The sequence below is a fragment of the chloroplast genome of Adiantum capillus-veneris, assembly GCF_014529385.1.
Source record: "Adiantum capillus-veneris chloroplast, complete genome".
Classification (NCBI taxonomy): Eukaryota; Viridiplantae; Streptophyta; class Polypodiopsida; order Polypodiales; family Pteridaceae; genus Adiantum; species Adiantum capillus-veneris.
Genome location: NC_004766.1, coordinates 51,814 through 76,943, shown reverse-complemented (window position 1 = coordinate 76,943; position 25,130 = coordinate 51,814). Strand labels below are relative to the sequence as shown.

The 25,130-nt window shown below is 40.6% G+C and overlaps 30 protein-coding genes and 3 non-coding genes across 33 annotated transcripts, besides 1 other annotated feature. All coding sequences in view use genetic code 11, as the record gives it.

Annotated features, from left to right (window-relative positions):
• Positions 1-25,130: part of a sequence feature (large single copy region; LSC) that runs on past both edges of the window.
• On the top strand, positions 209-577 carry rpl14 (ribosomal protein L14). Its single transcript is given in 1 exon segment — positions 209-577. A coding segment is annotated over 1 exon segment (369 nt).
• Positions 907-1,305, top strand: rps8 (ribosomal protein S8). The gene is given in 1 exon segment: positions 907-1,305. A coding segment is annotated over 1 exon segment (399 nt).
• On the top strand, positions 1,421-1,663 carry infA (translation initiation factor 1). Its single transcript is given in 1 exon segment — positions 1,421-1,663. A coding segment is annotated over 1 exon segment (243 nt).
• rpl36 (ribosomal protein L36) lies at positions 1,797-1,910 on the top strand. Its single transcript is given in 1 exon segment — positions 1,797-1,910. A coding segment is annotated over 1 exon segment (114 nt).
• Positions 1,978-2,370, top strand: rps11 (ribosomal protein S11). Its single transcript has one exon. The coding sequence runs from the start codon at positions 1,978-1,980 to the stop codon at positions 2,368-2,370; it is 393 nt and encodes a 130-aa protein (NP_848092.1).
• Positions 2,413-3,450, top strand: rpoA (RNA polymerase alpha subunit). Its single transcript is given in 1 exon segment — positions 2,413-3,450. A coding segment is annotated over 1 exon segment (1,038 nt).
• On the bottom strand, positions 3,796-4,916 carry petD (cytochrome b6/f complex subunit IV). The gene is given in 2 exon segments: positions 3,796-4,267; positions 4,909-4,916. Coding segments are annotated over 2 exon segments (480 nt in total).
• On the bottom strand, positions 5,124-6,476 carry petB (cytochrome b6). The gene is given in 2 exon segments: positions 5,124-5,765; positions 6,471-6,476. Coding segments are annotated over 2 exon segments (648 nt in total).
• On the bottom strand, positions 6,699-6,923 carry psbH (photosystem II protein H). Its single transcript has one exon. The coding sequence runs from the start codon at positions 6,921-6,923 to the stop codon at positions 6,699-6,701; it is 225 nt and encodes a 74-aa protein (NP_848088.1).
• Positions 7,002-7,139, top strand: psbN (photosystem II protein N). The gene has a single exon. The coding sequence runs from the start codon at positions 7,002-7,004 to the stop codon at positions 7,137-7,139; it is 138 nt and encodes a 45-aa protein (NP_848087.2).
• Positions 7,271-7,375, bottom strand: psbT (photosystem II protein T). The gene is given in 1 exon segment: positions 7,271-7,375. A coding segment is annotated over 1 exon segment (105 nt).
• On the bottom strand, positions 7,626-9,152 carry psbB (photosystem II 47 kDa protein). The gene is given in 1 exon segment: positions 7,626-9,152. A coding segment is annotated over 1 exon segment (1,527 nt).
• clpP (ATP-dependent Clp protease proteolytic subunit) lies at positions 9,649-11,635 on the top strand. The gene is given in 3 exon segments: positions 9,649-9,719; positions 10,451-10,742; positions 11,396-11,635. Coding segments are annotated over 3 exon segments (603 nt in total).
• On the top strand, positions 11,863-11,976 carry rps12 (ribosomal protein S12; one part of a trans-spliced gene, as the record gives it). Coding sequence (NP_848037.1) covers positions 11,863-11,976 — 114 coding nt within the window.
• Positions 12,928-13,284, top strand: rpl20 (ribosomal protein L20). Its single transcript is given in 1 exon segment — positions 12,928-13,284. A coding segment is annotated over 1 exon segment (357 nt).
• rps18 (ribosomal protein S18) lies at positions 13,546-13,773 on the bottom strand. The gene has a single exon. It carries the CDS (start codon positions 13,771-13,773, stop codon positions 13,546-13,548), a length of 228 nt encoding a protein of 75 aa, NP_848082.1.
• rpl33 (ribosomal protein L33) lies at positions 13,855-14,055 on the bottom strand. The gene has a single exon. It carries the CDS (start codon positions 14,053-14,055, stop codon positions 13,855-13,857), a length of 201 nt encoding a protein of 66 aa, NP_848081.1.
• psaJ (photosystem I subunit IX) lies at positions 14,286-14,414 on the bottom strand. Its single transcript has one exon. The coding sequence runs from the start codon at positions 14,412-14,414 to the stop codon at positions 14,286-14,288; it is 129 nt and encodes a 42-aa protein (NP_848080.1).
• On the top strand, positions 14,747-14,820 carry trnP. Its single transcript has one exon. It is a non-coding gene; the product is annotated as a tRNA-Pro (tRNA).
• On the top strand, positions 15,007-15,080 carry trnW. Its single transcript has one exon. It is a non-coding gene; the product is annotated as a tRNA-Trp (tRNA).
• petG (cytochrome b6/f complex subunit V) lies at positions 15,322-15,438 on the bottom strand. Its single transcript has one exon. The coding sequence runs from the start codon at positions 15,436-15,438 to the stop codon at positions 15,322-15,324; it is 117 nt and encodes a 38-aa protein (NP_848079.1).
• petL (cytochrome b6/f complex 3.5 kDa subunit) lies at positions 15,492-15,701 on the bottom strand. The gene has a single exon. It carries the CDS (start codon positions 15,699-15,701, stop codon positions 15,492-15,494), a length of 210 nt encoding a protein of 69 aa, NP_848078.1.
• On the top strand, positions 16,442-16,693 carry psbE (photosystem II protein V). The gene is given in 1 exon segment: positions 16,442-16,693. A coding segment is annotated over 1 exon segment (252 nt).
• On the top strand, positions 16,703-16,822 carry psbF (photosystem II protein VI). The gene is given in 1 exon segment: positions 16,703-16,822. A coding segment is annotated over 1 exon segment (120 nt).
• Positions 16,844-16,960, top strand: psbL (photosystem II protein L). Its single transcript is given in 1 exon segment — positions 16,844-16,960. A coding segment is annotated over 1 exon segment (117 nt).
• psbJ (photosystem II protein J) lies at positions 17,081-17,203 on the top strand. Its single transcript is given in 1 exon segment — positions 17,081-17,203. A coding segment is annotated over 1 exon segment (123 nt).
• petA (cytochrome f) lies at positions 17,947-18,912 on the bottom strand. The gene is given in 1 exon segment: positions 17,947-18,912. A coding segment is annotated over 1 exon segment (966 nt).
• On the bottom strand, positions 19,122-20,516 carry cemA (envelope membrane protein). The gene is given in 1 exon segment: positions 19,122-20,516. A coding segment is annotated over 1 exon segment (1,395 nt).
• ycf4 (photosystem I assembly protein Ycf4) lies at positions 20,850-21,404 on the bottom strand. The gene has a single exon. It carries the CDS (start codon positions 21,402-21,404, stop codon positions 20,850-20,852), a length of 555 nt encoding a protein of 184 aa, NP_848071.1.
• On the bottom strand, positions 21,807-21,917 carry psaI (photosystem I subunit VIII). Its single transcript has one exon. It carries the CDS (start codon positions 21,915-21,917, stop codon positions 21,807-21,809), a length of 111 nt encoding a protein of 36 aa, NP_848070.1.
• On the bottom strand, positions 22,176-23,108 carry accD (acetyl-CoA carboxylase beta subunit). Its single transcript is given in 1 exon segment — positions 22,176-23,108. A coding segment is annotated over 1 exon segment (933 nt).
• trnSeC lies at positions 23,422-23,495 on the bottom strand. The gene has a single exon. It is a non-coding gene; the product is annotated as a tRNA-Sec (tRNA).
• rbcL (ribulose-1,5-bisphosphate carboxylase/oxygenase large subunit) lies at positions 23,623-25,050 on the bottom strand. The gene has a single exon. It carries the CDS (start codon positions 25,048-25,050, stop codon positions 23,623-23,625), a length of 1,428 nt encoding a protein of 475 aa, NP_848068.1.

The following is a 25,130-nucleotide window of genomic DNA, read 5'->3' as shown; positions in this document are numbered from 1 at the left end:
ATAAGTAAATATCTCCCCAATTTACGGAGGTCAAATATATCTATATTTTTCATCGGAATCTAGTAGAGTAATATGTCTGTCACTACGTAAGTATTATTAGTATAGCTCTATCTATCCGTATCTATCTCTATAGATACGGATAGATAGAGCTATGCTAATAAATACATATATAACTAATCTTACCATTTCTTCCTACTAACAAAATCACATGATTCAAATTCAAAGTTATTTAGATGTAGCAGATAATAGCGGAGCTCGCAAGTTGATGTGTATTCGGGTACTAGGAACCGGTAACCGCAAATACGCAGATATAGGTGATATTATTATCGCCGTAGTCAAGGAAGCCGTACCCAACATGTTTTTGAAAAGATCGGAAGTGGTTAGGGCAGTGGTAGTATGCACTCGTAGGGGGTTGAAGCGACGCAATGGAATGGTCCTTGAGTTCGACGACAACGCAGCCGTCATTATCAACCAGGAAGGAAATCCTAGAGGAACTAGGATTTTTGGTCCAGTAGCAAGGGAATTGAGGGAATGTAATTTTGCCAGAGTAGTCTCGTTAGCTCCCGAAGTGTTGTGATAACTAATGAAAAAAAAAAAGAAAGCTCGTTTCATTTCTTAGAACTCAAAGAAACTTCAATTCGTTTAAAAATTTGGGTTTGAAGAATTAATTGTCGAATAGTCCAATACATACACATATACAAATATACAGAAAAATCTATCTATATCTATTCTATCTATATCTATTTAGATAGATACAACTCAATAGGATAGCCAATGAAAATGAGTAGAAAGGAAAGAACCTTTTTTCCGCCTTGAATATCATTTAGATTTTGCCAAGAGGAAAGGCTGAAGATTTTAGGAATTACTAAAGTAAAAACAATTCTAATAATTACCGATTGATATTTCACGAATAATGATGCCATCTCTACCACAGTTACTTCAATCAGAAATGCGAATACGAAAAGAAAAGCTATGACTAGGATACCAGTTACTAAAATGACTAGAGGTATCGTGCAAATCTTACTGGAAGAAGGTTTTTTAAAAAGCGTCACGGAACACACAGAGGGGGGGAAAATCTTTATGGATGTTAAACTGAGATATTTTGGCAAAGAAAAAAAGCCTTACGTGGCAACTATTAGGTACATTAGCAAACCCGGTCTCAGAATCTATTGCGATCATATAAGAATCCCTAAGATCTTAGGGGGCATGGGAATTGCAATTTTATCAACGTCTTATGGACTCATTACAGATCGGGAAGCTAGGCGAAGAAAAACTGGGGGGGAAATTCTACGCCATATTTGGTAATTGAAAGGGAGAAACAGAAACAAAAGTTACTTATTTTCACCAGTTACGTTTTCAATGAAAAGAATTTTTTTGGAGAAACCTGTAATGTAAATAGGAGGTTTACTTATTACAAATGATGAAGAAACAGAATCTCATTGACATGGAAGGTACAGTTACAGAATCTTTACCCAATGCCACGTTTTGAGCGTGTTCGGATAATGGATGTCAAGTTTTGACTCATATATCGGGGAGGATGCGACGCAGTTATATAAGAATACTACCAGGAGATAGGGTAAGAGCTGAACTGAGTCCCTATGACCTTACCAAGGGACGCATCATCTACCGCCTTAGAAGTAGGCATACAAACAATAGTCAGTAGATTTCGGTATCAGTTTAGATTTTCGGCAGTTAACCAAACCACTTCTCTTACCAAATTTCCTATCTTGATTAGATCGAAGAAACATGTAGCAAACCTACAGGTAGATTTACCCAATTAATTCAAGGTTATAGATACGAAAATCCGTGCTTCCATTCGGAAAATATGTGAAAAATGTCGATTGATTCGTAGACGTAGACGAATCATGGTAATTTGTTGCAACTCAAAACATAAACAGAAACAAGGATAATAAATATTTATATCTGAAAAATAATATTAATTAAACAGAGCTTCCCAATAAAAATGATTAATCAATTATGTCAAATAAATCGAGAAAAATTCGTTCACGTGGGGGAAAACGCGGAGTTCAAAAAGGAGTCATTCATATACAGGCGAGTTTCAATAACACTATCATTACCGTCACAGACGTCCGGGGACAGGTAATTATTTGGTCTTCCGCCGGTGCCTGTGGATTTAAGGGAACACGCAAAAGCACGCCATTTGCTGCGCAAGCTGCGGCTGAGAATGCAATTAAAGCATCAGTGGATCGGGGTATGAAACAAGCAGAAGTTATGATGAGCGGGCCCGGACCGGGGAGAGATACCGCTTTGCGAGCTATTCGCAGAAGCGGCATAATCCTCAGTTTCATACGTGACGTGACTCCTATGCCGTATAATGGTTGTAGACCCCCCAGAAAGAGACGCGTCTAACTAGTGATTAGTCACATCAAAAGGAGGGGAAAAAAATTACGTATGCGCAAAAATGAGATGTCGACCTCTAAGCAGGCAATTCAGTGGAAATGCCTTGAATCCAAAATAGAAAGTAAGCGGCTTCATTATGGTCGTTTCCTTGTATCTCCCTTTAAAAGGGGTCAAGCCAGTACTGTAGGAATTGCCATGCGTAGAGCCTTGTCACAAGAGATTGAAGGAACAAGCATAACATGTGCAAGATTTTGCGGAGTCGTGCACGAGTATTCCACAATAACGGGTCTTCAAGAGACAATACATGATGCTTTAGTTAATCCGAAAGAGATTGTGCTTAGGGGCGATTCAAAAGAAGATATTCAAGAGGCATTTTCATCTGTAACAGGTCCTAAAGAAGTAACTGCGGGCGATCCATCATTACCACCTGGCGTCGAAGCAATTGACAATTCGCAATATATAGCTACCATTACCCAACCAATATCTCTAACTATTGAATTAGAAATTGAAAAAGATTGCGGATATCGTATAGAAAATCTAGCGAAATCCGGAAAGGGACAATTTCCCATCGATGCTGTATTTATGCCTGTCCGAAACGTGAATTATAGCATCCATCTATTTGGAAGTGGTAGAGCGACGCAGGAAATCTCATTCATTGAAATATGGACTAATGGCAGTCCGACACCACACGAAGCACTTAGGAAAGCTTCTGAAAAACTCATGGACTTGCCAACCACCTTCTTGTATGTAAGGGGCGGAGACGTATCTCTCTTCGAAAATGGCGAAGATTCTCTTGATTTGACGAAATCACCATCTTTACAACCTCAATTTGGTGATACGAATAATTTGGAAGAAAGGGTTTTAGAAAATAGGTTTATTGACCAATTGGAATTACCTGCCAGAGCTTTTAATTGTCTTAAAAGGGCCGAAATATACACAATTGCGGATTTGCTTAACTATAGCCGAGAAGATCTGTCAAAATTAAAGAATTTCGGTAGAAAATCTGTGGATCAAGTGTCCGAAGCGTTGTGGGACCGTTTTGCAAAAGAATTACCCGACAAAAAAATAGTTCTCAATCGGCGGAAGTAATAAAAGAAAAATACTATTTCCCTTATCAAACCAAATTTTATTTTACGTATTAGAAGTTTTGGAAGTCTATAATATACCATAAGCCACTAAGTGGCGACTAATTGTGCCATAAGTAGAAACAAAACAGGTAGATCAGAGAAAACTAAGAAGTTAGGATCAATTTTTTGTTAGGTTACTTCGAAGTAAACAAATGAAAATTTATTATTTGAGAGAAAATATAATTTTTTTTTTTGTTTTTCACCCGAAAACAGACGAGTCTAGGGAAATTTTGCTACAAAGCAAATAGTCCCTAGACTGGATCTAACTATTTATCTTATGTGTAAGAAACAGAGCGGAAGAGAGATACTGAAATAGACCCAAAGTTAGAGATCCCTCTATGGGTAAAGTTGCTCCGATGCCTGACCAGATGGCGGCCACGGTGCCAATTGCAAAGACTGTTGTGGCTACTGGGCGTCGAAACGGATTTTGGAATTTATTAACATTTTCAAGAAAAGGAACGGTCAATAAACCTGCAGGCACCGACGCCATCGGGAGAACACCTAGTAATTTATTTGGTACGGTACGAAGTATTTGAAATACGGGAAAAAAATACCACTCAGGTAATATTTCCAAAGGAGTTGCAAATGGATTTGCCGGTTCACCAACCATTGATGGTTCCAAAACAGCCAGCCCCACAGTACACGCAACAGTCCCTAAGATTACTACAGGAAATATATATGAAAGATCATTTGGCCAAGCAGGTTCTCCATAGTAATTATGTCCCATGCCTTTAGCTAATTTTGCCCGCAAAACAGGATCGTTCAAGTCAGGTTTTTTTGTTATTGGGATGGACTCCTCACTCCCCCGTAAGAATCGAACGTGCGAATTTCTTCCCATACGGCTCGAGCATATACCTCACTGCCCCATTCCGTAATACAACAAGAGAATAGACGCAAAAAGTATTTTGCAGTGTGGCCTTTCATCCGACTCAGCTCAATACCTTAACTAGAAACGAAGCTTCGCAGATTATCTTGTATCCTATAGTTGCGTAACGTATTGTTTTATTTTTGACTTACGCGAAATACTCTGCAGTTGCAACCCTATAGAATTTCAACTCGTTACTACTTTAGCCATCCATTTCTTTAGATCGTTTCTTTACCCCGACGGCGGATATTGTTGCGGAAAATTGGTAGCCGATACAAAAGAAATGTATGTATCGTCTTAGAAGCCGTATATACAAAATTTTGGCGTAGTCCCAGGTCCGGATGTAGAGATAGATTTAGGATTTGACGAGGCCTTCAAAAATCTTCGGTTCGGTCATGGAAAAAGTTCTCCAAACAACTCTCCGAATTCTAGAGAGATGCTTCCACACCCAAGTTTCAAATCTTGATTCCGAAGAAAAGTTGGGGAGAGACGTAGTGGCAGTATCTAACTTGATATCTGCATAGCCTACATATTTATTTTCGCGACGAGTCACACACTCCCATAATCCAATTGTTTTTTCTCTTCCTACTCGATGTCCCGACCGTATTATCCCGGTAGTTTGGGACGACAATTCAATCCGCGAAGTGACTTATTATCTGTAAGTACTTGCGGCAACGGAACATCAATTTACTTAGGAAATGAAAAAGAGGGGGTCCTTTTGATGTGATGTATTTTCTTTGGACTTATTTATTGTGAAAAAAAAAAAGATATTACAAGGGACCCGAAATGCCTTGTTTACGAATCGTTAGAAAATGCATCGGCATAAAAACGGCAGTAAGAAGCGGCAAGACAAAGGTGTGTAAACTGTAGAAACGAGTTAATGTGGATTGTCCAACACTCACACTTCCCCGTAACGATTCTACTAATGAAGATCCTATAAAGGGAATGGCTTCGGGTACACCTGTCACGATTTTAACGGCCCAGTAACCAATCTGATCCCAGGGTAAGGAATATCCAGTTACGCCGAAAGAAACGGTTAATACAGCTAAAATCACTCCAGTAACCCAAGTCAATTCACGAGGTTTTTTGAATCCCCCAGTTAGATAAACACGAAATACATGCAGAATCATCACAGGTACCATCATACTTGCTGACCAACGGTGAACAGAACGAATAAGCCAGCCAAAATTTACCTCAGTCATTGTATATTGAACAGAAGAAAAAGCTTCCGTAACAGTTGGACGGTAATAAAAGGTCATAGCAAAACCGGTAGCTATTTGAACTAAAAAGCAGGTTAACGTGATTCCTCCCAAGCAGTAAAATATGTTCACATGTGGAGGGACGTATTTACTAGTAATATCATCCGCAATTGCCTGAATTTCGAGGCGCTCTTCAAACCAGTCATATACCTTAGCAGGATAGGTAAGCCTATGTAGCTCCCTCTTTGTAAACTGCACATGAAGATTTGTCTTCATACAGCTTAGGCGAGAATGGATTCTTAGAGCCGTTCCCTCTCTCGAGTAAGGTGTCCTTTGCCGGTACTTCGCCATTTGTTTTGTAAAGAAGGGGGCGACGGCGGAGATCCAAAAACCTCGAAACTAAATCCCGCCTCAATCTCATGTTAGCCTGTACTCCCTAGAAACCGGTAGTGTTAGCGTCTTGAGAAATCTTTTTACCTTATCAATGTATCTATCCCCAAAAATTGGTGGAGAACAAGTGTAATACATACATGGATAGATCTTATCTCGTTTTAATCTGATTGGTTGAATAATCACGAAACCTTAGATTTTCACTATATATCGACAAGATACCCTATTTATTTGATTGGTGGCTGAGAAGACCCGCTGGGCATCAAATCCTCTACCAGTGTTTCGTAATTACACGAGCCTGTAAATGTCCTGCATATTTGTATCTCTCTCCCCCAACCCAATGTGAGAAGGAACCGGTTGAGAGCAATTTCATGGATAATTTCTCGATTGGGCGTCGAGTCAGTAATATTAGGTAGCAACTTTGTCACGAAACTTAAACAGTAAATTGGTGTAAATTAATCCTAGTTTAAAATTTCTAATACAAATTTCTCGCGTTTCGGGTAATAATCATTAATCGGCTACCCGGCCAGACATCAGTGGTAAAAAAAAAACTAGTAGTCGAAGAAATGAAAGAAAAAAAAAATTCTTATTTATTGAATCGGATTAATTGCGGCGAATCACACACCCATATTGCTAAAAGATCTGAAATAGGAGAGGAAAAAAATTACGCGATTCAACTACCTCTTCGATTTTCGATGTCTCTTACCAAGTCCCCAGCTGTTGTTTTTGCAGCTGCGGGGCTTGGGTCGGTCCTTTTTACCAGCTAATTGCAATACCGTCCAACAAGACGGAGGAGTTATAAATTTCCAAAATAGTAACTAGAAATATGGCGAATAGAGCCATGAAAAATCCCATCAAGGGAGTAGTTCCCCAACCAGGAGCAACTTTCCCATATTCCGAATTGAGCGGTTTCAAAACCATCCCTAAAAAACTTATTTTGGGTTTCCCTTTAGGAGTTTCATCAAGAACTTTCGTAGCCATAGACCCTGCTCAACTGGTTGAAATTTGCTGACTTTGTATAATAGTATACCGAGTGGTAATTAAAATCTATTGGGTCATATGGCAACGGAAACCGCAACTTTGGTCACTACTTTTTTATCCCGTTCACTTGTTAGCTTTACCGGTTACGCCTTATATACCGCTTTTGGTAAACCGTCCAAAGAACTAAGAGATCCTTTCGAAGAACATGAAGATTAATTGGAGACCTTCCTCTCCATAAATTGGAGAAGAAGGTCTCCAATTAATCTTATTTTCCTTGTCTCGACAATTTCGTTGATAAGACAGAAATGTGTGTCTATTTTCTAGGTTGAGGCAAAGGAATCTTTTGTTTATTTACCTCTGTTAGGCACCTTAGGAGGTTCTCGAAAAAAAATTGCGAAAAAAATTATACCTGAAGTGGCTACCAGCAAAAATGTGTAAACCAGTGCTTCCATGGGTTAGGGAATAAATTGGTGTTTTTAAAAAATCTCTCTCGTACTAATTAGTAGGTATCACTCCAGTAGAATTTCATTTCATCAGCTTGAATCCGAAGTGGTTAAACCTATTCAATTAAAGTAATTAATTGAATCTTGAAAAAGAAATATTTTTCGATCCAATTTTTCTTTGATCCGGCCAAGTAACTGGTATAGAGAAAGAGGAATTCCCTAATTATCGAGTTCGACGGGATCTGTAAGAAGAAATCCTCTAAACGGCTTGTTTTTTGGTACTTGGGTCTCCTAACTTCTGAAATGCACCAAATTCAACTTGGGCGTCCAAATCGGGGTCGATGCCGGCAAAAACGTCTCTAAACAAAGTTCTTGCGCCATGCCAAATGTGGCCAAAGAAAAAAATGAGAGCAAATGTGGTGTGACCGAAAGTGAACCAACCCCGTGGACTACTTCTGAATACACCATCCGATTTTAAAGTCGCACGATCAAATTCAAAGATTTCGCCCAATTGAGCACGCCTAGCATATTTCTTTACTGTGGCAGGGTCACTAAAGCTGGCGCCATCTAATTCGCCACCGAAAAAGTCTACGGTTACACCCACTTGCTCAACACTGTATTTTGATTCCGCTCGTCTGAATGGTACATCAGCTCTTACGACACCTTCTCCATCTACCAAGACGACCGGAAATGTTTCAAAGAAGGTTGGCATACGGCGTACAAACAGCTCACGTCCTTCCCTATCCTTGAAAAGGGCATGACCTAACCAACCGACAGCTATGCCATCTCCGTTGTCCATTGCACCCGCCCTAAACAATCCACCCTTCGCAGGATTGTTGCCAATGTAATCATAAAAAGCCAATTTTTCCGGAATCTTTGACCAAACTTGGGATAAGCTGAGATTTTCAGCTTCGCCTAATCGTATTCGTCTTTCTATCTCTTGTTGAAAATATCCTTGATCCCATTGGTAGCGGGTAGGGCCAAACAATTCAATCGGAGTGGCGGCGGATCCGTACCACATGGTTCCAGAAACTACGAAGGCGGCAAAAAAGACGGCGGCAATACTGCTAGATAATACGGTTTCAACGTTTCCCATGCGTAAAGCTTTGTACAACCTCTGGGGAGGGCGGACACTTAGATGGAACAATCCGGCGAGTATACCTAACACTCCTGCTGCTATATGATGCGACGCTATTCCGCCTGGAATGAATGGATCGAAGCCCTCAGCCCCCCAAGCCGGGTCTACGGGTTCCACTTTTCCAGTTAATCCGTATGGATCTGAGATCCAAATGCCGGGACCAAATAAACCAGTTACGTGAAACGCCCCAAATGAAAAACAAAGTACTCCTGAAAGAAATAGGTGAATTCCAAATATCTTAGGTAAATCCAGGGATGGTTTTCCCGTACGATCGTCACGAAATAGATCCAGGTCCCAATATACCCAGTGCCATATAGCAGCTAGAAACAGCAAGCCAGATAGTATGATATGAGCTGCGGCTACGCCTTCGTAACTCCAGATACCCGCGTCTGTTGAGGTATCTCCTGTGATAATCCAACCCCCCCAAGATTTTGATACCCCAATGCGAGTCATAAAGGGAATGACAAACATACCCTGCCTCCACATTGGATCGAGAACGGGGTCAGATGGATCAAAAACCGCTAATTCATATGAAGCCATCGAGCCCGCCCAGCCGGAGACCAAAGCTGTATGCATCAGATGTACGGAAATTAGACGACCGGGGTCGTTTAATACGACGGTGTGAACGCGATACCAAGGCAAACCCGTGAAAAACCCCTTTCTTGAATATTGGAGACAACTGATCACTGCGTAACTTTCTTGCAATATAATATAGGGTTACATCCTAGGGAAATGAGAGAGAGGTTGCCGTACAAAACACTTAAAAAAAAAAAGATATTCTGGCTCGTAGTTAGAGCGACAGAGTGGGAGGGAAACGAACAATGTTTTTAATCTTCGACGAGAAACCTAATTTTTATTTGTTTTGCCTATTTGATTGTACCAAATATGTAGCTGCATCGGGACAAGCCAGCAACTCCCCCCCCCGGATAGGGATGGAGGCGTGAATATTTTAGCATTTTCATTCCCCATGTAACAACGTAAGGATTGGTCCCATCAGGATTAGATAATATCTGCCAGAATTGGAGATCTAACGACCCATGCCGTAAAACGTGTTACAATGTGAAATAACTTAATAATTATCGACCCAACTCCTACTTACGCCCACAATTCAGAGGTAACTCCAAGACGTTTTGATAATTTCTATATGCCAATTGGTGTTCCAAAAGTGCCCTTTCGTCTACCCGGGGAAGAGGATGCAGTTTGGGTTGACGTATAGTCCAACTTGTCGGGTATGTCGAGGCCGGTGGAACCGTCTCCACCATTTTTTTGCCAATTGATTTGTACCTACCATGCTGAAATCAAATATTCCACCAGTAATCAAATGGATGGAAAAAAAAAAGAATCTGCCAATTGAAGTGTTAGCTGTCGGAATCTATGGCTAGTTGAAATGAACAAGTCGTTTAGGCCCCGGTCACTTGATCCCAAAGATCGATCGTGCCAAAGATACGTGCGAAACAATAGCGGAACAAAAAAATTATTTATCTATTTGAACATTGAACAGGTTTTTTTTTTTTTTTTTTTGAACCTATGAGATGTGAAAATAGATGAAATGGAGGGAGAGAAAAACTACTTGTTCCATATGTACGAGTAGTGATCAAGATTTATCCCCTTCGGGGTAGTAAATGAACCTAAGGATTCCTTGTATTAGAAGGAAGGCCTCAATGTCGGACAGAAATGAATTGGTGCGGGGGGGAAGAATTTGGCACAATCGGTGCACCAACTGCCAGTTGCAACGTAGTTCAAGATGTTCAAAACAAACGGGCCAGACAAACTTGAACGAAAAAGCGAGATTGCCCCAATTGGGCAGGATTGAAAACTTGGTGTAGAAAAAATCCATCCTTTCCCGCGCCTCCACCCTGCTCCTATTTCCTCTTGCGGAAGCCATTAGAGCCGTATGTTTCCAACAATACCTACACGGTTCCGGGGGGGGGGGAACCTATCCCGATCAACCGGCTTTATCGAGAAAGGCTTCTTTTCCTAGGTCAACAAGTCGATGACGAAATTGCCAATCAACTTATTGGTATCATGATGTATCTAAATAGCGAAGATCAGGCCAAAGATATGTATTCGTATGTAAATTCCCCCGGCGGGGCAGTATTAGCCGGAATATCTGTTTACGACGCGATGCAATTTGTTGTACCAGATGTACATACTATTTGCATGGGACTCGCCGCTTCAATGGGATCTTCTATTTCGGCTGGAGGAGAGATTACCAGACGTATAGCACTGCCCCACGCTTGGCGCCAATGATTTGTCTAAATTAATATTTTGCCTTCGCTCGATTGAGGTAACAATAGCATGGCAACCAGTACTTAGTGATTTTCTCCACACCACACATATTTAGTTAAAATTAAAATAGCGAAGTACTGAAAAGATAAACGGAATCAAGGAAATCTTTTTAACTCGTGTTAGATTTGCCATAGATTAAATTCAATATATCTTAGCGTCATAAGTCATATAAGATATATGGTGTATCAAAATCCTAACTTTTTTTTTTCTTCTCCTTCCAGTAAAAAACAGAATTTGGGATTCGAACAGTGTTGATTCCTTCGTCCATCGGGGGTATACATAGCAAACTTCGGGATTGCAAAGGCAATTAAGTGACGGAGCCATCGTAGTACTCCATAGGGAAGGATGGTGAAATACAACAATGCCATTTCATACATGTAGTATGGAAAGAGTGAGGGAGGGACCGACAACGAAGTAAGCAAAGGCCTGCAAAAGAACGATTAATTCCTAAATAGAAATCAATATAGTTATAGATTTCTATTTATTTACTTATAAATTTATCAAAGTAGGCAAACTTCGTTGGCTTTAAACTGCAGTTGTATGAGGTAGCCGTATGCAGAATATCTGCTTGTACAGTTAGACTTAATCAGAGTCACCTAATCAGGGTGATGATTCATCAACCCGCTAGTTCATATTATGACGGACAGGCTGGAGAATGTGTCATGGAAGCGGAGGAAGCGTCGAAACTACGTGATTGTATAACCAAAGTTTATGCCCAAAGAACTGGCAAACCTTTGTGGTTAATTTCCGAGGACATGGAAAGAGATGTATTTTTGTCAGCGGAAGAAGCCCAGGATTACGGTGTTGCGGATCTAGTAGCGGTGGAAAATGTTTCACGCTGAAGATTCATTGAAAAAAAAAATTACCCGAAATTCAATTTTTTTTTTCTTCGCAGTTTCATGTATTTTAAGTTAATGATTCACCCCTTTAGAAGCAGATAGAAACAGATTTGCAAAGTTATTTCTGATAGGTCGGAAATATAAAGGTCTTATTGGGTGTGAAAATGCGTCAAATTTTACCAATTGGTTGAGAATCTTTCAAACCGGATCAATCTTCTGCGTTTTCAAGCATGCCGACAAACCAACAACTTATTAGGAAGGCGAGGCAACGGCTGGAGAGTGGGACGAAATCCCCCGCTCTTCGTGGGTGCCCCCAACGGCGGGGAGTGTGTACTAGGGTGTATGTGTGACTTGTTTGGATCGAGAACCTAAACTATTTGGAGATCAATGCTGCAGGATAATCTACCAGATGAAGTGGTAAAAAATTCATAATCCACCTGTTTCGATGGGAAATAGCAATTCGTGGTTGAAATCGGTGCGAACCCGATCTTTTCAATTTGGGAAGGTGGAGGTAAATCGGTAATAATAAAAATTTAGTTATCAAACGAAGTCGGGCTGGGCTGGTGGTATCAACTTTCACACCTACTTTGCCAATTACACCTCGGCGGCAACAACTAGGGTCAGCCATTCTGCTAACCCCCGGATAAAATATCGCAACTATACATATGATTTCCTTTATCAACTAAGAAATCTGATTCAAAAAGCGTCAAGAAGCTGAGTGAAATATTGGGGATCGTGCGGCCCACCAACAGTAGTTCCACTTATCCGATCTCGGAACAAGTCTATACTCCGGTATATAGGGGGGATCCAACTGCCAAGACAAATTGACCACGGAAACATCGGAATCTGTAACATTTTTGGTACAACGTATGCCTTTTAGCCTAGTAGGCGGGAAGGTGAGTATCGGAGTACTTGCGGAAAGGAAAGCCGGAGTAGCAAAAGCCATTGGAATATCTAATTCTCACATGAGGTAAGAATAAAAAGAGGAAAAAGGTATTGCAACTTACTTACACCCCTCGGCAGAACATGAGGCAACTAGTTTGAAGGATACATGGTATGTGGCGTTGAAACCCTTAACAAGCAAAGTAGAAATCTGCGGTTGGGGTTTCAAAAACTTCAATGAGTTATTTGAGTAATTATGCTTTGAAGATACGGAGTTTATCACTCCCAAAATTGACATCTCTAGTTACGGATGTTGAAGTAAAACTATTTAAAGAAATGGAAGAACTAGAAAATCAATAGATTATTTTTTTTTTTTATTGAAAATCTGAGATTTTTGTGAGGCTATACGTATAACGACTAGAGTAAAACGAGGATCTGTGGCTCGGAAGTATCGCAAAAACATTCTCGATTTTGTGTCCGGTTTTCGGGGGGCTCATTCAAAATTGTTTAGAACGGCAAACCAGCGAAGGGGTAGGTCTTTAGCTTATGCTTATGTAGATAAAAATAATAGCAAAAGAGCCTTTCGCCGTCTCTGGATTGCTCGGATTAATGCAGCAGCGCGGAGAGATGGAATTACCCACAGTTCGGTAATTCATAGTTTGTACAAAAATCGGATTGCCTTGAATCGCAAGACACTTGCTCAAATCGCTACTCCAGATGCCTACTGTTTTTCTATGATCATAGAAAAAGTTAGCAAAATAAAAATTTGATGATCCGCGGCGGTAAAGTTACGCCTCTCTAAGTCTCATTTAGACAGAAGAGAGGCGAATAAACCAAATTCCAAATTGAGTTACGTATTTCTCGTAGTAAAAAAAAAGGGGGGGGGGGCGGAAGGACAGACTACCTCGTAGATATCGATCGGTTTGACTCAACAAAACTCAAAACTACCTTGAATTGCATCTGTTTCGCGGTAAATGCTCATTTGATAAGTTAAAGAATCTGCTAGAGATTAATTTATTCTATTTAATAATCTAACTTTCGTTATTTGAAAAGGGCAGCAAGGCCAAGATGCGGGCTCTTTTTATTGCCGTAGCTATCAAACGTTGCTGCTTCGAGGTCAATCTATTCATTCGTCTTGATAATATTTTGCCTTGCTCACTCACGAATCGACGAAGTAGACTCGTATTCTTGTAATCAATAGTTTCATCAGAACGAATGGACGGAGAACGCCTACGGGAAGAGTGTCTAGATTTATTCATGATATTTCTTTGTAACTACCGATATTTACTTATGTTGGATATCGATTCCCTCCGAACCAATTGCAATTTTTTTTTTTTTTTTTACTTCTTCGACTCTTTGTGCAAGGTATGCTTGTGACAATGGAAGCAATACTTCTCTGACTCCAGCCGAGCGGGTGTGTTACGACGATTTTTACGTGTAGTGTATCGGCAAAGACCCGCGGATTTTCCACTGGTTTTTCTCTGAATACAACTTGTACATTCCAAAGCAATAGTTACCCTTGCATCTTTAGTATTGGCCATGGAATCAGATGTACTCTAATTTAATTAGTTTCCCCAAAAAGAGGGGGTGAGGGTCGCATGTAGATCCATAGCAATAGAAACGAACTACTTACGAAGTTTCGACCTATGAAGTAAATAGATTAAACACTCCCATCACTAAATTGAGTCATTATTACGTGTATGACGAACCATAGAGTTCTCACTTCGTATGGTTCCTACACGGCTCCTTTGGTTTAGTTAATAACAATAAGTTAGGGAAATGGAAATAATAAAGCATCCGGAAAGAATCGATTTGTTTCTATTAATAAACCAGCCAGTAAGCCAAACCATATTGTAGCTACAACAGGGGCTGTGGAAAGATATATTTTTACATGTTGCATTGGAATCCTCCTTCTTATCAATTTTTTATTTCCCTACCTACTTGCCTTTATCCTCACCAGCTTTACTACTTAAAATCTAACTATATCTAAATCAAATTCTCACATTTACTTGAAAGAAGAATAAAGTTTTTTCCAGTACCCGACTCCAGAATACTAAGTCGAGAAGTGGTGTAGAGAATGAAAAGTGGGAATTAAAATAAAGAGAGGGCAGGGATTAGCAGCTTCCCAAAAAATGCATTCCTACTTCGACGGTAGCCAGTATTCGTGGGAAAAGATTATAATCAATTGGATCGAATAACAAGCAAGGGGTTGATGGTATCAAGTACAACCAAAAGGGATGTAACGCAGCTCGGTAGCGTGTTTGTTTTGGGTACAAAATGTCGCAGGTTCAAATCCCGTCATCCCTATCTCCTATACGTGGAACAACTGGCAGGGGTGACAGTTGTTGCCCCACTTACTTGATCTCTACCTCCTTTCTCCCTACAAAAAAAAAAAGGGAAGTCAACACTTTTTTCTTCCCTTCACGCTGGGGAGGAAAGATGCTGCAACTCCCACTTCCTTCATAGGTCAAAGTAACCCCTTCCAGAAAGAGGCGCCTTTAGTTCAGTACGGTAGAACGCGGGTCTCCAAAACCCGATGTCGTAGGTTCGAATCCTGCAGGGCGTGCCTACTGCTAGGGATTGCTTAAGCGATACGCCCCAAAATTGAAGTGGACGTAGAACTAAAGATTATCGTTGTAGAAGCGATCTTCCACATCTGCTAATTGTTTTTGAAATACGGACAGAAAATACTCGAAAGGAATAGTGGTGGGAGGGGGGGGGGGGCTTTCGCCATATATATTTTTAATTCATTTACCTTCCCAATCCCAAAATATCCCTTTTGTTTAGGACGATATCTAACTAGATATTCATCGAATATCTAATTGATCGCCCCGTCGGTATTGAAGGTATGCAGTTACAAATAATCCAGCTAGGGTTATTGGAATCGAACCTAACACAATTCCAGAGAGTAATGCTTCAACCATTTCAATTTGTAAACATTTGATACAAACAAATACTTACCAAAATACCTTACACATTAACTAGTAATTGATTGTTGGTAGGTGCGACGGATTAGTAATCGATATGTGTTAAAGACCCTTTCTAGTTTTGATCTCCTCTTATCTTCGAGAAGTAGTAATGATGTAATGAGTTGCAGAATCTGAATTTTGTTCAATCCAACAAATAGAGCTAGGGTAAAAGTTAATGCGAGCATCAGAAAAGCAAAGTAGCTTAGTGAAGTGAACATATATCTGAATACAAGATTGTCTAGCAGATGGGTTAGTATATAACTTTCTTGGGTAGTTTATCATCCCGAGTCCCCAAATCAAAGTTGTTTACTTAAATCTTAAATATGGTACGTTATATCTAATCAAGTGTATGTCTGGGAGATTAAAATTTTTCAATTTTGCAGATTCGGGGAAATCATACTTCGAATTCATCCTCCACGAGGCCGATAGCTACGTAGTTGAGGAATCAGTCTTCGCCATTTCTTTGGACTATTCCTCAAATTTTTTAATTGTGGGTCCAATGTGCGTAGAAAAAGGTAATGCCTTGCTTGCCCGATTATGCGCGGGCAGGGGACCTTACGGGGCAGTACAATCAGGAAAGATTGCTGCTAATGTTTACAGGTTTACTGCATCGCTTGGAAGCCGGGCCCTATAGTCCCATCCGTATTGTTTACGTGTTAGATGAACGACGATAGGTAAAAACGAAGATTTTACCAGTATTAGATCAGATGTTGATCTTGTAACGGGTAACCTTGCCGCATTGTACGTGAAATAGCTATACTGACCCAGCATATTTTGAGTATACCTCGGGTATAATAGTGACAACCTAATTTATAGGAGTTCCCGTTCCCTCAAAGGGTTTTGTTTTTGCCGGTGCATCTCGCATCTCTTCCCTCGACCCCTTTGACCTCCTTTCCTCCATTCGGGAAACAACCGAAGTCTTTTTGATATTACAAGATAGATAGATACGGAGTTAAACATGTCTGGGAATACAGGAGAGCGCCCCTTCGCCGACATCATCACTAGTATTCGATACTGGGTCATTCACAGCATTACTATACCCTCCCCGTTTATCGCAGGCTGGCTGTCTGTAAGTACAGGTTTAGCTTACGACGTTTCTGGAAGCCCCCGGCCAAACGAATATTTTTCGGAGAGCCGACAAGAAGTTCCTCTAATAACTGGTCGCTTCGACTCGCTAGAACAAGTTGATGCATTCACAAAATCCTTTTAGGAGAAACCAACGGCTTTAGATAAAACTTATCCAATTTTCACTGTTAGATGGTTGGCTGTCCATGGATTAGCTGTACCTACGGTTTTCTCCCCAGGGTCTATATCAGCTACGCAATTCATTCAGAGATAGTTTTTGGCGAGCCCTGAATATACGACACAACCAAATCCAAATAAGCAGAGCGTGGAGCCGAATCGTACAAGCCTTTATCGGGGACTATTGCTGATTTTCGTACTTGCCGTTCCTTCTTCCAACTATTTCTTTAATTAGAATTTAGACAAAATTGTCTGGAAAAGATCGAGATCCCAATTATTTGTGACCGTTCATGTCTGGAGTCGCGGCCGGTTAACAGCTATAAAGAGAAGGAACGGGAAGGAGGCGTGGTGGCAGATGACAAATACCACTGGAAGGGTTCCCTTGCGGTTGGTAGGTACTGTAGCCGGTACACTTGTGATAGGTTTGCCGGGTGTATTTTTTTACGGAGCTTATTCGGGGTTAGGATCATCTCTCTAGAAAAAATTTGTGGAGGTGTAAGTCAGTAAGTAGTCAACACCTACCTTTTCCCCTGCTTCAACTGTGAATTAAGTAGGAAAGTTGTACCAAATTCCAATTTCACAAACAAAGTTTCCGGTTTTTCTTCTCTTTCTAACTAAGAAAGAGGAGAGGAAAAAAAAAAGATTAAATCTTTACGTATACGTAGCAAACTTTGCTAGTAACTAATCCTATTAGTATTATTTCAAAATTTTTAGCATACTACCTATATACTGATAAATCAACAAAATTTTTTATTAAAAATTATTAATATGTAAGTGAGTTCGTCAGAATTTTTGTTTTCAACCTCTCTCTTCATTTATTCCGCTGCATTTGTAAATTGCTGATTCAAATCTGACAGAGTCGGGTTAAAAATAGCGTAAATTAATTACCCTGGGAAAGACATTTTGGTAGTCTCGGGAGTGTTGGTGGTGCCGATTTCACCAACATTCCCGACTCTGCAAAATTCTCCAAATCAACTTGTCCATCAGCAGGTACAACTGACCATACACATTCCACTATGTAAATTGTAAGCTGACCTCTCCCTCGTTTGTTTATCCAAGAACACCTGCTCAAATTGACTAACTGCTAACAATTAACAGATCACGTCCGGAACCCCCGAGTAACGAAGTAAGAAATGACGTTTTTTCATACACCCGGTAGAGCAGCGATTCAAATGGTTTATCTGCTGTGAGGGGGGGGGTGGATCCCGGAAAAGGATGTAATCAGAAATTCATTTCAGCCAACTGGACTTTTTCAAACTGTTTCTTCTTAAGCACAAGAAAAATCTGTGCTAAAACAACCGATGCAAAGAAAGCTAAGAGACCTTGGATCCGACGGGGATCTTGTAGTACGATTTCTACTTCTCCCTGACCGAATCCCCCGACATTGGGGTTATTAGTTAACGGTTGATCCGCTTTAACAAACTCACCTTCCGAAACAATAAGTTCGGGGCCGGGAGGTACAACATCAATTGCTTCACGACCCCCGGATGACTCCTCAATGATAATTTCGTACCCACCTTTTCCCTCTTTCCGAGTAATCCTCTTTATTTTTCCCGTCGCTGAAGCGGTATAAACCGTGTTGTTACTCTTGCTCCCATCCGGATAGATTTGTCCCCTCCCCCTGTTTCCCCCTACGTAAATAGGGTATTTTAAAAAATGTGCTTCTTTATTGGTACCGGGGTCTGGTGATAAAACTGGGAATATAATCTCGCTGTATAACTTGCCCGGTACTGGACCTACGACAATTATATTTTTTTCACCGGGTCGGTAAGTTTGAAACGATAATTTTCCTAATTTATTTTTTAATTCGGTTGGAATACGATTAGGGGGAGCTAATTCAAATCCTTCGGGTAAGATGAGAACGGCGCCGACATTCAGCCCCCCCTTTTTACCATTTGCTAGTACTTATTTTATCCACGTGTCGTAAGGAATCTTAACAATTGCTTCGAATACAGTATCGGGAAGAACAGATTGCGGAGCCTCAAGATCAACAGTTTTTTTGGCTAAATGACAATTGGCACACACAATACGACCTGTGGCTTCGCGTGGATTTTCGTAGTTCTGTTGCGCAAAAATTGGATATGCATTTGATACAGATGGACAGCTTAATTTGCCAAAACTGATTAATGCCGCCAGTGATAAAATCCACCATTCCTTCATCCACTTTTTGGTAATCGCTGTTTGCATAGGTCAATAATTAGTCCTGAATATTTGTACAACCAGGTCGTGACATTGTAGAATGTTAGGAAGTCTATTCCTTCTCCAATTCTTTCCTTCCCTACATTCCTTCCATTTTCTCACTAACGGGTGGCAAACGACAATGAGCAGGGGGGAGGTACAAATCCAACTAAATTAAAAAAGGAGCGGAAATAACAAAAAATTCATAAGAATGGTTGTCATTCACTCATTGTATGATAAGTTGCTACAATTGAAGGAGATGTTCGATTTAAGTGACGAAAGATCCAATACTTAAATAGCGTATCTAAAATAACTGGAAAGGTTGAGACGAAGCGAGGAGTTACATATTTATTGGGAGTCAACCCAAAATATTCGAAAAGGGACTGTACTAGTATTTCCCAACCATGGGGCGAGTGAAACCCTACACATAAATCAGTTAATAGAAGGATGGAAAACGCCTTCATTGTGTCATTTAAACTATAAAATGACTCTTGAATCCGGGAATTTAAAACCGCGAGTCTCTTTCGCCCGAATATCAGTAGGGGAAATAAAGTGGCAATGCTAATTGCGTTGGTTGCTAGCCGCAGTAGTAGCTGAATATTTAGCTCGTCATACGTCATTGCTAATCGAGTAGTTTCGTTGCGCGCATCCGTATCAAAATTTTGCAACTGCGTATCTGCCAAGTTGCCAATCACATCGTCTAACCGGAATAATGCCTCTGCTTCTCGGAGCTGCTTCAAAGCGTTTTCTTCCTGAAACACGTTTGAAAATAATTGGATTTGACGTATGTTCCACCAACCCCTAATCCGGGGTTCCAAAAACCAATTTTCTATAGCAATTTGAATCGGGAAAAGAAAGAGAAGGAATCCAACATATTGGAGGGAAACAGAGGCTTGGTTCTTAGCTAAATCAAATTTATTATGGACTGATAAATTTAAATTTGATTGATTTGTTAACTCCGCCTTGAATCTGGATAAGGTACGAGTTACAGACCGAGGCACCAAACTAATTGACTCGTAAATTACTGGACGGCGGTGAGAAACTGCTAATTCGTAGTTAAACGGTTCTGCAATCAAATCTTTTTCATTTTGAAATGGAAAGATTTGTTTGGAACGAAGTTTTTCCCAAAAAGAAAACTCACTCGAAACGGCTTCGATCCAAGCTAATTTTCTATTCATTTTCTCCAGATTATTTAACTTGTAATAAATGGATTTACTTGTAGAGGCAAAATCGCCTTCGAGTTTGTATTCCGATACATTCCTAGATCCTACCTTTCCATTATCTGTTTTGTTACGCATGTAAGAATTAGAACAAGACACTAAAGATATCTTCTTGGGAGTTGAAGTATCTAGAGGTTCATGCAGAGGCGGATCTAAACAACTTCCTGCCGGATAGCCGTCTACACGATAGGGATGGGATTTGCAGCGCTTTTTCGGAAATGACCGAAGGATCTCCGTACAAAAATAAATCCCTGAATATTTAAGTATTCCCCAAAGAGATAGACTAAATCTGTGTTCCAGAAGACTGTAATATATGACATATCTAGATTTTTTGAAAACCGTAGCTTTAAAAGTAAAAGCTGCTCGGGCCCATGAAGAATTACCCGCCGCCATGGAAAATAACTTCAGTTGTGTAAAAGACGGAAAATTGGGTTGCAGATGCTTACTAGCTTCATAAGCTCTATCCAAAGAACGATGTGGGGTATTTAAAAACCATCGGATAAGTGTCCGTTTCCACTGACATAATTTCATACATTAATTCTCCATTAACCTTGGGAGAAAATTTGCAAAACAAAATAGGAGACGCGTCAGGTAAATTCTCATTTTAAAATTAAGTTATTTTCTATTTCTCTAAAATATGCTCAAAATCTTTCTTTCTTATCGCCCTTTTGCACTATTTCGCAAAAAATTTCCGTAAAAAAAAAAATAGGATTTTCAGATTGAATTTCAAAATCCCTCGATTGATATACGTAAGAAACGAGCAAGCTCGGCAGCTTTTTCCTCCATATACTCCGGAGTTGAATTTTCGCCGATTCTGGTGAGAGGAATACTTTGCCGACCCCGCACTTTTAGGTAGAGAATCCGACTTGGAAAAAGACCTTCTTGACTTCTTAAACCAACCGCTTCAATATCTCCCAGTATGAGTCGGATGTGTATACGGCGGTTCTTACCAGGAAAGCCCCATCGAAAGATGGAAGAAATACCCTCCCGCTTATCAAAATAGTTATATCCGCTCCCCACATTCCAAAAAACGGTACAGCATAGATATAATCCAAGGAAGAGGCCGGCAATCCCGTAAAAACACATTACAAGACCTTGGGGAATAAATGCAATCTGTTTGGACGAAAGTATGGGGATCAGATCTTTGCCAATGCAACTAGAAAATCCAACGAGTAAAAAACCTGTTGCTCCACAGACGAGGATGCAGGCCCAACACAAATTTACAAACGTACGTGATCCTCTTATGAACTCTACTTGGATCCATGTAGGGCGGGAATTCATCATTATTATTTCCTCAAATTGCGTAATAAATGCTTTGATTTTATCGTTGGATTTATTTCTACCTCCCTTTTGTTCTGCCGTCCATTTGTCTACTTCTATTTCGCCTGCATCAGGCGATAAAGGAATAAGTTGCAGCTATAGTTTATGATTTGTCAACTCTTTCAAAGTGAATTATTCCACTTGTCAATAGATGATCAATCTATATCCCAATTCTATTGAAAGCGAGAATGAGACATAGATTGCGATAGTATCAACCAACATATTTGACTGGCGGAAAAATCAGGCAGGGGTATTAGGCGATGGGGGTCACCCCGATTGGGGTTTGGCTAAAGATAGATAGGTAATTTACTTTGTAGGAAGAGCAGAGTGGCAGACCCACTTTCAGTCTATCTCGGGAGAAGATTACAGGATTTCATCCCGTTCTATATATAGGAAAAGAGAGGCCATTGTAACTGCTGGAAGCAATATACCTACTAGTGGTACTAAAATGGAGGGTAGGTAAGATGCTGTCATGGTGAAATTGCCTCGCAAAAAAAAAAATATTTATACGGCAACGTATTTCCGTTCTACTACTCCCTCTAGTACCTAATGATATTCCCTCCGTCCCTTAAAGGGAAGGGCTTCCCAATCTACAAAATTAATTTAATTAAAATATTTTGTCTCACGGGATTCTTTGAGAAATACACCGACGGCAAAGGAACGTCCCTTGGTAAATAGATAAGATACGTATCCGCGGGAAGTGGTACAAGAACAAATTAAACCTTCCTTTCCTCAATTCTTGTTATAAGGAACTGATAAGTAAAGCCCAGATATTTCGCTCAAAACACCCTTCAGAAGATTACGTGGAACGATTGAATCGAGTAGCCCGTTATCAAATAAAGATTCAGCTGCTTGAAAACCGTCAGGTATCTTCTGGCGCAACGTTTATTCAATTACCCTCTTACCTGCAAATGCGATATAGGCTTTAGATTCGGCAATAATTATATCTCCCAACATCCCGAAACTGGCAGTAACACCACCTGTGGTTGGATAAGTAGGAACGGATATGTAAAGCAATTTATTTTGAACCTGATAGAGTTGCAAAACAGAAGAAATTTTAGCCATTTGCATCAAGCTCAACGTCCCTTCCTGCGTACGCGCTCCCCCAGAGGCACGAATCAAAACTGGTGGCAGAAGCCTTTGAGTGGCATATTCAATTAAACGAGTAATTTTTTCACCCACTACGGAACCCATACTTCCTCCCATAAAATGGAAGTCCATAACGCCAGGTGCTATAAGTGTTCCATTCGGATATCCTATACCTGTTTGAACAGCATCGGTTAAACCTGTCTTTTCTTGGGAAAGAAGTATACGAGTTTCATGAGAATCCTCGTCAGAGAAACTTAAAATGTCTCTTGCGGACATGTCTTCATCCAAAGGAATCCACGTGTTAGGATCAATTGAGAGTTCGATCCTTTCCATACTACTCATCGAAAGATGATAACCGCGTTCTTCACAAACACTTCTATTTTGTTTCGAAAATTTTACATGAAGCATATTTCCACAGTTATCACACCGAGCCCATAATCCCTTGTTTGCGTTGACGCTTATTCGTCTATCTCTCTCATTTGTCATAGAGCTTCTTGTAGCTTCTTCAAGAAAAGCTCCAATTAATCCACCAAATTTTTGCCTATCTTCAAACCAATTTATTACAGACGTAACAATCTCCTCATTCGTTTTGTTAGCTTGTATAACAAACAAATCCCCAATTTCTTTCTTTCTTGAAGCGGCGGAATCTTCGTTCAATTGAGGAGGGTACCAGCAAATTGGGACTAGCTCCGAGTTCATTGACAAAGATTGAAGATTTGCTAATTGTTTCAGCTACTTAATCAGTCATATTTTAGGTGTTTAATTCCAATTATCCAATGAAACGAGTAAAACAATATATTGGAAATCATACATAATGAAATTGGATGACCAAGTAAATCATTATCAAGTACGACATAGGGCCGTTAATTATTCTCTCTCATTTTTGATATGAATTGGTGGGGATTCGAACCCTCGGATCTGTGTTTTGAATACACGCGCTTACCCTTATTTAGCCACCAACCTAACTTGGAAGTACCAGGAATATCAGTAAGAAAATTTATTTCCTGATACTCCTAGTATGTCTCATAATCATTTCTCTTTCCGGACAGGTGCTAGAGCAAAGCAAAGAAATTTGGCAATTTGCACTTATTTACAACGTATCAATTGTCTCAAATTCAAATTTGATTGCTTTCCATATTTCGCATGCGGCAGCTAATTCTGGACTCCACTTACTAGCTTCACGGATGATTTCGTTACCTTCGCGGGCGAGGTCGCGGCCTTCATTACGGGCCTGTACGCAAGCCTCTAATGCAACTCGGTTAGCTACGGCACCGGGTGCATTTCCCCAGGGGTGTCCCAATGTTCCCCCGCCAAATTGTAGGACGGAGTCATCCCCAAAAATTTCGGTTAAGGCAGGCATGTGCCAAACGTGGATACCTCCCGAAGCTACGGGGAATACACCTGGCATGGATACCCAATCTTGGGTAAAATAGATGCCACGGCTACGATCCTTTTCAATGTAATCGTCGCGGAGTAAGTCGACAAATCCTAGGGTAACTTCTCGTTCGCCTTCCAATTTGCCCACTACAGTTCCAGCATGGATGTGATCTCCACCGGACATGCGTAATGCCTTGGCTAATACACGAAAATGTATACCGTGATTTTTCTGTCTATCGATGACAGCATGCATCGCCCTGTGGATGTGCAGAAGTAGCCCATTGTCTCTGCAGTAGAAGGCTAAGCTGGTATTTGCAGTAAACCCCCCCGTCAGGTAGTCATGCATGACAATTGGTGCACCCAATTCTCTAGCAAAAACAGCTCTTTTCATCATCTCTTCACACGTACCCGCAGTGGCATTCAAGTAATGTCCCTTGATTTCGCCGGTTTCGGCCTGGGATTTGAAGAGAGCTTCTGCTACAAATAAGAATCGATCTCTCCATCGCATAAACGGTTGGGAATTCACGTTTTCATCATCTTTTGTAAAATCAAGTCCACCGCGGAGGCACTCATAAACGGCTCTACCATAATTCTTGGCGGACAAGCCCAATTTTGGCTTGATTGTACATCCCAATAGGGGACGTCCATATTTATTTAGTTTATCCCTTTCCACCTGAATACCGTGAGGGGGGCCTAGAAAAGTTTTGGAATAAGCGGGAGGAATTCGTAAGTCTTCCAGACGCAAGGCGCGTAGGGCCTTAAAGCCAAAGACATTTCCTACAATAGAAGTCAACATATTAGTGACGGAACCTTCCTCAAATAAATCCAGGGGATAAGCTACATATGCAATATACTGATTCTCCTCTCCAGCTACGGGTTCGATATCGTAGCACCGGCCCTTGTAGCGATCAAGACTAGTAAGTCCGTCTGTCCATACCGTAGTCCATGTACCCGTTGAAGATTCTGCAGCTACTGCAGCTCCGGCTTCTTCAGCCGGTACTCCAGGTTGTGGAGTCATTCGGAAAGCCGCTAAGATATCAGTGTCTTTGGTCTTGTATTCGGGAGTGTAATAGGTCAATCGGTAATCTTTGACACCAGCTTTGAATCCAACACCTGCTTTAGTCTCCGTTTGTGGCGACATGAGTTTGTTCCTCCCTATGACTGAAATAGTAAATCTTGTAATGAGGAGATCTGCTCGGCATAGGTAGAGTATTTCGACGT